This window comes from Salvelinus namaycush, chromosome 12 (genome assembly GCF_016432855.1).
Source record: "Salvelinus namaycush isolate Seneca chromosome 12, SaNama_1.0, whole genome shotgun sequence".
NCBI classification, from domain to species: Eukaryota; Metazoa; Chordata; class Actinopteri; order Salmoniformes; family Salmonidae; genus Salvelinus; species Salvelinus namaycush.
Window position 1 is genome coordinate 45,410,674 of NC_052318.1, and position 9,104 is coordinate 45,419,777.

At 43.1% G+C, this 9,104-nt stretch overlaps 1 protein-coding gene across 2 annotated transcripts; it reads right to left on the reverse strand.

The window, feature by feature from the left end:
• Positions 1-2,639: 2,639 nt before the first annotated feature.
• Positions 2,640-6,249, reverse strand: zgc:165604 (uncharacterized protein LOC792578 homolog). 2 transcript variants are annotated; one of them, XM_039004838.1, is made up of 6 exons: positions 5,294-6,249; positions 4,311-4,465; positions 4,005-4,203; positions 3,677-3,832; positions 3,272-3,394; positions 2,640-3,083 (listed from the first exon to the last, which is right to left on the reverse strand). In XM_039004838.1, the coding sequence occupies exons 1-6, from the start codon at positions 5,355-5,357 to the stop codon at positions 2,887-2,889; spliced, it is 894 nt and encodes a 297-aa protein (XP_038860766.1). In that variant the 5' UTR covers positions 5,358-6,249; the 3' UTR covers positions 2,640-2,886. The 2 variants fall into 2 exon arrangements, with proteins under 2 accessions (XP_038860766.1, XP_038860765.1); XM_039004837.1 differs by having other exon boundaries at positions 4,311-6,249.
• Positions 6,250-9,104: the final 2,855 nt, after the last annotated feature.

Sequence of the window (9,104 nt, forward strand, 5' to 3'; positions counted from 1 at the left end):
TGCTTCACTGTAGAAATAATTCACTGTGGGGAAATCCACTGTGAAACTGCATGGGTCACATCATATGACCAGTCAATATCAACACCCCACCTCCCCCAGCATACCACCCACATTCCAACAGCCCCTCCCTGTAGAAACACCCTCATGCTCATTCAGGTGTTTCTGACGCATCAACAATCTCAAGCGTTCTGTCAAGGAGCTTGTTTCAGGGATAAGACTCCCGCCTACTCCCACCTTTTCCAACATGTGGTGCTTTTTCCCGGCAGAGTTTACAATCCAGTCCGGCCTGGACACGAGCTCTGAATTTGGGGAGGTCTACAGAGATGTGACTCTGGACAGAGATGGTGCCCATTGTACAGGACGGGAGGAGATTGTTCAGACCACACGATTCTAAACTGGGATTGTTCTTTCTAAAGCCTTTTAGATTTCTGTTTCCTATTTTCGGGGTGAGTGGAATGTCTTTTTTTTTTTTTTTTTTACTTTACTTGAAGAATCACAACCTCCTCTGTGGCTTTAGGCTAGCCCGCGGAGTTGCCCTAGTGACCGACCACTCTCGGCCCTGACCTGATCCAATCAGCTGTGGACTCTAGACGGTGGGAGGGGCTCTGACAGAGGCCCTTCTGCTTTCCTTGCCTCCAGCTACAGTGCCAGCTCCTCTTACTAGTAAACTACTGCTACTGCACCTCCTGCTACCACTACTATACCTACAACTACTGTTTGTGCTACACTTACCTCCAGCGTTTTAGTTGGAAACAAACAAAGTTGAATAAATATTCAAAACAAAGATGGCATATTTATTATTGACAACGTCTGGAAGACTGTTAAAAGGGTTTGTCTATTTGACATGCTGGCGTGATAGAAACATGGCGATCGAAATAGGCTCTTGTTAATCGTCACCTTTGCCCCACGTGTTTTGGCGTCGTCGTTGTACACTTTCACCATTGGTTCTCCTCTCTTTATTTGCTGTGTAATGTAACTGGAAGTATTCCCGAGGAGTCACTTTAAGATGTTTACTTTACCAAGTGCTTGACGCACTTATGACTAGAGACCCGCTCCCATGATCTCTCTAACCAGAGCACATATCAGACAAGCTGGCCGTCTCCCACTGTTCTGTTCTGTCCCGAGAGTTAGAGCCTTACAGCACTACAGTAATCCATGTGCCAGTACCTTGGTCTGTCGTGGCATGTATTTATATCAATGGTAGAGCTATCTGGAATAACCTTTTGTACCATAGTGTAAAGCTGGTCCTAGAAGACTGCCTTGTATGCTCGTTTTCACCCCTAGCCATCTTAGGTCTCACTTTAGTTAGCGGACTGAACTGTCTACTAAAATTTCTCTGGGAATCTGTTCTTACGGGGTAAGAACTAATTGGTGGAAAACGCCATTCTCCTTGGTAACGAATAGGAATGATCTGCTATCTACTCATCGTACTGTGTCTAAAAGGGAAGAGTTCTCAAGCGCTAGGTTAGATGGTATCTAGATAAGTTGGACTGGGTAATTATGCAGTAGCAGAGTAATTTAGTCTGAATCTTGGGAGTCTGGGCCTCATGGTTGAATTTATGGGTCACTACTCAAAGTGCCAGTCAATGTGATGCCCCCACTACAGAAACAGCAGTGGTTTGAAGTGGGTTACTGCCACTTCGTTCTTCTTTCATTCTGCTTGAGCTACAGGTCTCTTAATTTTCTAAAACCATCCTTTTGGTTTCATCATCTAGAAAAACATTTTGAGGACTTGGGACAAGCACTGGGCTGATGAAAATCGAGTCTTTTTGTTTGTCAGATCATTGAATCTTAACTCCATGGCTGTCATGGTTATTGTTGAGGAGGAGCAGACGGGAGCTGGCGCCTACCAGATGTTAAAACCCAGTATCTAGCTAATTGATCGGCCCTTGTTAACGTGTGTCCTCCCTAGGCTCGGGAAAAGCCGAGCCATTTGTAATCGGGGGCCCTTTTTTTGTTTTTCTTTCCCCTTATTCTCAGTGTAATATCCAAAGCAACAGGGAGTACTTTTATTACTGGGAGAAAGGAAAGCACAAGTTACTGGACAGAACTGGGTGTCTATAATAAAAGGGATTCCTTGATCTCTGCCATTTATGTACAGCATGTTTTGTATATAAATATATATATTTAAAAATATATATATATATAAATCTATTTTATTATTATTGGATTTCTGGTTCTTTTTCATGGAAGACACTATGTTGAGTCTTCGGGGAGGTTCTCTCTTGTGTTTTCCCCTCAGAAGAGAGATCCATCTCCTGAGGAAGGACGTTCTTCACATTGAATCATGCAGTTTGGGAAGAATCGATTAATACTTCTTTTGCACAAATGTTGTATAATAGTACACCATCCCATGTTTTTTATTGTAATTATTTTAGTTATTTGGGGGGGATGTTTTATTTAAAAACTGTATGCCGATATATTCAAAGTTCTGTACAGTTTTCTGTGACCCCTCTATTTAAATTAAAGCTTTTTGTGTCATCATTTGCTAATTAAATGCTATGAGTGCTTTCATTTGACCTTTCCCCTGTCTTCTTTTCTCTATCAGCCTTTGTCGGGCAATGTTATCATCATTTGAATATTGATTCAGAACAGCAGAACACCTGTCTTGAACAGAAACCCGAGCACATTCCAGTCAAACATTTTATTAGCAACAAATGTTACAGTTTATCAAGTATTCTATGTGGGAAATATTTCAATAGTGGGAGCCAATGTCTATCTGCAGGGCACGGTGAGGTAACTCTCTTCATTCCCCAATGGAATGCACGCTCATTCCTAACACATTTTATGAAACAAATGTTCAATTGAATGAGTTGTACAGTGTGTGTTGAATCTTTTTTTTGTTGTAGAATGCATCCGGGTGTTTGTCTTCCTTGGATTGAGGGATCAAACAAAGGAGCGTTTGATCAGAGAGGGAGTGTACCTTATCTCGTTATAACACTCCTCTTCCTTCCCCTCCGTCCACTTCCTCTTCTGGCCAGAGCGATGGAGCCACAGTACTAGCACCAGCAGGGCCAGCAGCACCAGGGCCATGGACAGGGTCAACAACACCCCCTGGAGGATCCCCGGGGAGCTGGCTGGAGCTGCCGAGAGGGAGCGCGGTACTCAGATTCTAAACACACAGCACTTCCAACGCAGTTAAAGTAACTCCGACCCGTTTCATCAACGTTTCAAAACCCTTATGAATGTGTATGATATGACTGACAAGTATTGGGGGGGGGGGGTAGAGTGAGGGAGAACTGAAGACCATGTGGACCAGGGAGGGACTCACGGCTGTAGATGGACAGGTTGACGTAACAGTTCTGGGACCCCAGGAGGTTGGTGACGGAGCAGCGGTACAGCCCAGAGTTCTGGGACGAGATGTTGACTATCTGGACAGAGCCTGATAGGTCCCCTGACATGGAGAACAACAGAAGTTACAGGACACTAACATTAGTTTGCATTTTACAACTATACTGTTTTTAGTCCTGAAATAGAATTAAACCCATCGCAATGGTGTGAATGACACACTTTTTCTGATTGCTGTGCCGTAGCTGAAACGATCGTCCACCAGACGGCTCTCTGTGGTAGCAATTAAGCCTGGGAACGAGGTTACCCTTAGACAAGCTCCACCGCACCTGCAGCATGTTAATGTCTCTCGGGCTCTAGTCCTGGGTTAGTTAAAGGCTGCTCTTACCGTCCATGTTGATGGGTAGTGAGATTTTCTCTGGTTCCAATTTATCCCACCGCATCTCGGGAGTGGGCACCCCCTCAGCCACCATGCAGGACAGGGCAACACTCCCCCCCGTATCAGTGACCCCATCCCACAGGCACAGGGGCAGCGAGGGGGGTGCTGAAAGAACAACACACATATCGGGTACAGATTGTAAAAGTAACTCAGAACTCAATGTACAGCAGGCTGACTCGATGTTAAATCACACCGAGTGAGATACGGTTATCGTTGAGAATTGCATTCAGGGAGTAATACGACATGGTTATAGTGATTTGGTATGTGAACCACCTACCCAGGACGTTAAAGGCCAGTTCCCCTATACCAGGGTCTCCAGTCTCTGGGGGGTTGCTCACCATGCAGCGGTAGGTGCCAGCGTCTGAGATGCGTGTGTTGTTGAGGATGATGTCAGCACTCCAGGGGATGCCTAGGAAACCCACCCTGCCTGTTAGGGAGGGGTTCTCGATCACCTGGCCATGATCAAACACTATCACCTGAGGGACGGGGACAGACAAAATCGGCATACTGAGACCTTTCTGACGTGCCAAGCAGTACATTTCAACACCATCACCGTATCTACTAATGGGGATACAAACTAGACCTGTGTGGGGAAGTCTGGGTCAGAGAAGGGTGCCAGGGTCCAGATGATGTTGAGTCTGGACAGGGGACTCATGGTGAAGAAGGAGCAGGGCAGGGTCACCGAGTCCCCCTGAACCACCTCCAGATTGGAGTGTCTCATGGTTACCCTCACTGCACCTGCACAGGGGATGGAGCATAGGGCAACACCTATCAATGGGCAATTCAGGCACATTCCACTATTCAAATTCCTCTCACATATATGAGGTATCCTATGGTGAATACAAGGTAATACAGCAGCATGAACGGCACACATTAGTACTTATTGGGTTTGGTGGTGTAGCAATGAAATAAGAACAAACTAATGACACAAATACCATTCCTTGTGTTTCTATCAAAAATGGTTTGTCCCATGCATGCTCCTGACCCTGGCCTGGGCCTCCCTCCCTCCCCTGCTCTCATTACTGTAATAATGCGTCCTTCCACACTACTGAGGCATCCCCGGGCCCTTTGTATGTGTGTGGGAAACTAGCATGGACATTGGGAACTAATTACAGCTGACAGCTCAGGCCAAGCAGCCAAACATGGCTCATCACTGAGAGGCAGAGATAGAACAATAGAGACATATTCTCTATGCAGTGAAAACCCCTATTGATATATATTTTTTTTTTTATACATTTAGATTTGTCTAACTCAGCCATATCAAATACCTCCCATCTTCAGAGGCAGGCTATATCTTCTATTTCAGTTTTTTTATATAACCAAGAGTTCGTTCTTGTCAATTAGATACCATACGTTTTTGGGGGAAAAAAACAATTATTACCATGATGTAATCATAATAAAACGTTTAAAATCCGTAGTTTCAAATGATAATGGATCATCTCCACAGCAAAATCATATGCTGCTGAGATGATAGCATACACTGCAATCTTTTTGGCAGACAGGCTACTGGTAAACAAAGAAATCCCCCTATAATGAGGTATATTATCTATATTTTGCTCAACTCACCATACTCCAGAAGGGTAGACAGCAGACACACAGCCTGGAGCAGCCACCCTCCAGCGCAGCCCATATCTAAGAAGAAGAAATGTTGCCTACTCTCTGTCCATCACATAACAGCAGTGTCAGTAGCCCACCCTTCTGCTCATTTCAAATGCGGAGGCATTGACTGGGCAAACATAATTAATCTATTGAGCGAACCCCCCCCCCCCCATCTCGCTCGCTCTCTTTCTCTCACACACACACATACACAACAGAAATGTGTCTAAACACATATTTACAACCACAATTCCTACCATTTTCAGTAGAGAGAAGTAGCACATATGCCATTTAGCAGATACTTTTATCAAAAGCAACTTCGTCATGGGCATACATTTTACATTTGGGTGACCCTGGGAATTGAAGCCACAAGCCAAGCAATGCTAACATCATGCTCTTCCAACCGAGTCACACAGAACCGCAATGACGTAGAAGACCAAATACATGTATTGCCTTCAGAAAGTATTCACACCCGTTGACTTTTTCCACATTTTGTGTTTTACAGCCTGAATTTAACAATGATCAAATTGCGATTTATTTTGTCTCTTGACTACACACAATACCCACCAATGTCAGAGGAATTCCATTTTTTTTTAAATTACAAATTAATTAAAAATAAATGTTTTGACTCAGTAAAATGTTACTTAGAAAGTCATAGTGACATAAAAACAATAATAGTGTTTAAAAAAATGTATGACTACCTCATCTCTGTACTCCACATGTACAATTATCTGTAAGGTCCTCCAGTCGAGCAGTAACTCTCAAACACAGATTCAACCACAAAGACCAGGGAGGTTCTCCAATGCCTCGGAAAGAAGGGCACCTACATTACTGGTAGATATGTAAAAATACAAAAAAGCAGACATTGAATATCCCTTTGAACATGGTGAAGTTATTAATTACACTTTGGATGGTGTATCAATACGCCCAGTCACTACAAAGATACATGTGTCCTTCCTAACTCAGTTGCCGGAGAGGAAGGAAACTGCTCAGGGATTTCAACATGAGGACAATGGTGACTTTAAAACAGTTACAGAGTTTAATGGCTGTGATGGGTGAAAACTGAGGATAGATCAACAACATTGTAGTTACTCCACAATAATAACCTAATTGACAGAGTGAAAAGAAGGAAGCCTGTACATAATGCCAATATTCCAAAACATCCGTTCATTTTAATTTCATTAGGGAAGCCCAATTGAGACCAGTGTCTCATTTTCAATGGTGCCCTGAGGACATAAAATAAATAAAATGAAAATACAAGATACAATAACGAGTACATTACATTAGAACATCACAGGCATCATTAACAAAATTATTAAAGTCAATTTAAAACAATTGCACACCTTGGTGAACTCATTTATCATCAGGGTTTGCAACTGCCCTAGAAGCACCAGGGTATCCAAATGTAATGAATTTTGTAAGTGATTCCAAAAATGTTGAGCGTTTAAACTCAAAGCGGATTTACCTAGTTCGGTGGAGACCCGAGGAATCTCAAGGGTTAACCAACCCTGTGAACGGGTCTGGTATCTCATGTTTTTATACTTTAACAATAAAGTTCGGTAAGTCGGAAGGTTGTATAATAGAGCTTTGTAAACAAAAATGGAGTAATGAAGTGATCTATGGGACTTTAATGAGGACCAGCCAACCTTTTGAGACAGGATGCAGTGATGCGTATTATCCTGTTTGCAACAAGGCACTAAAGTAGTACAAAGTGTTATGTTTGGAGCAAATCCAATACAACACATTACTGAGTACCACTTTCCATAGTTTCAAGCATTATGGTGGCTGCATCATGTAATAGGTATGCTTGTTAAGGACTGGGGAGTTTTTCAGGATAAGCACAGGCAAAATCCTAGAGGAAAACCTTGTTCAGTCTGCCTTCCACCAGAAACTGGGAGATTAATTCAACTTTCAGCAGGTCAAATCTACACCAGAGTCGCTTACCAAGACGACAGCGAGTTACAATTTTGACTTTAATCCGCTTGAAAATCGATGGCAATACTTGAAAATGGTTGGTATCAATGATCAAACACCAATTTGACAGAGCTCGAAGAATAATGGGCAAGACAGAAAAACGTACAGCTGTAATAGCTGCCAAAGGTGATTTTAACATGTATTGACTCAGAGGTGTGAACAATTATGTACATGAGATGTTCAATCAAAAAAAATCTAAAAACATGGTTTCACTTTGTCATTATGGGGTATCGTGTATGGGGTATGGGTGAGATTTTTTTTGAAACATTTTGAAGTCAGGCTGTAACACAACGAAATGTGGAATAAGTCAAGGGGTGTGAATCCTCTCTGAAGGCACTGTAACATAAGCAGACAAACAGATAAGAAGGGCAGAGGACATTAATTGAAATTTGGTGCAAATTGGAAAAAGTCCAATGCTTTCACCATTGACTGGATATGGAGGCGTTCGCGGATATTTTCAATTTTACTGTAGAATGCTCTTGTCGAGTGGTACAAATGATGTGATAGCTAAAAATCAATTAAATAGTGTGTCCCTTGTGACATAACGAGTTCTTTAACAACAGGCGGTGTTCCGTGTGTTCTATTTCTCAGAATACTTGTTCCAAACGGGAGAATGGGGTCATAAGAAGTGGCCTCTGTTTTGTGAATATAATTTAGTAAAATAATGTGGGGCGCACATCGAAATTCGGTCATGTTAAATGGTTGTATAAATTCGCCAGTTAACCAGAAGTGGAATCAATGCGCAGGGCCTCAAAATGTAAAGCCTAACACATCGCATTTTGTGACTTTGAAGACCCGCAGCTTTGTTGATTGGAGCTGTCTGAAGGTAGGCCGCTTGGGCAGTTGGAGCGCAGTGCCCACCACCAACTCCATGTCGTCTTCGTTTAACTAATTGGCATAAATGGCAGGTCCACATTAATGTAATAAATAACCACCCCAATGGTGTACAGTAATATAAAACGTGGTCTTGCTATCAATTGTCTGATACAGTGACTTAGAGAAATAGAGGGACACATAGAGAAAATGTAACCAGGCAACTGGATTAATAATACATCTACTTTAATGCATGGGAAACTATGGGATGGATTCAATCCGTATTACTGTAGATCCGTAATTTCTGATTGAGCCGACAGGTGGAGCGTGTACCATGAATGCAGTCTCTGCGACTGCGGGACCGGACCATTGCCTTTAATTGTCAATCGCGCTAAAAAGCGGATATTCAGTGCTACGGAATGAATAGAGACCATACTTTCTTCTAAGGTTTCAGAGCTCTCATGTTGTTGTTGTTTTTTTCAGCCTGTCTACATACCTTTGAAGTGCATTACAGTTGAAATTGTCACCACACCCTTGGACAGTAAATGGTGAGAAGGTGTCCCATGATCACCATGATTACATGTATGAATCACAATTGATGTGTCTTCTGCAACTTATTTAGGTGAGCCTTACTTGTGTAAGCTGTGGGCTATTTAGGTGTGACTCAGCCAACAACACTGCAATGTATTTAATTCCCATCATCTCTAGTGAGGAAGGAGTAAGGAGCGGCAATGAAAAGGGGCACAAAGAGTCAGCGGCCTCGGTGACATGTGAGAATGAGGAGGACATGGATGAAGGGTTTACAGGGACTCTGCTGCCTGCGAGAGATGCTCCTTCATGGATGTGGGAGGGCTTCTCCATAGACGACTACAACCCAAAACCCCAACCCCAAGGTCCCCAACCAAAGATCCTCACACCCAAACTGAAGGAAGATAAGAGAGGCCTACCCAAAGTGACCGTGCCGCAGCCTTTCAAGATGACCCTGCGTGAGGAG

Bases quoted from the DNA above. Each gene is read 5' to 3' on its own strand.
- zgc:165604 (XM_039004837.1), bottom strand. From the start codon at position 4,601: ATGTGTGCCGTTCATGCTGCTGTATTACCTTGTATTCACCATAGGATA. The intron at 3,833-4,004 runs GTAGGTGGTTCA...TTGTTCTTTCAG, and splicing joins ACTGGCCTTTAACGTCCTGG to CACCCCCCTCGCTGCCCCTG. The intron at 3,395-3,676 runs GTAAGAGCAGCC...TCTCCATGTCAG, and splicing joins ACTACCCATCAACATGGACG to GGGACCTATCAGGCTCTGTC.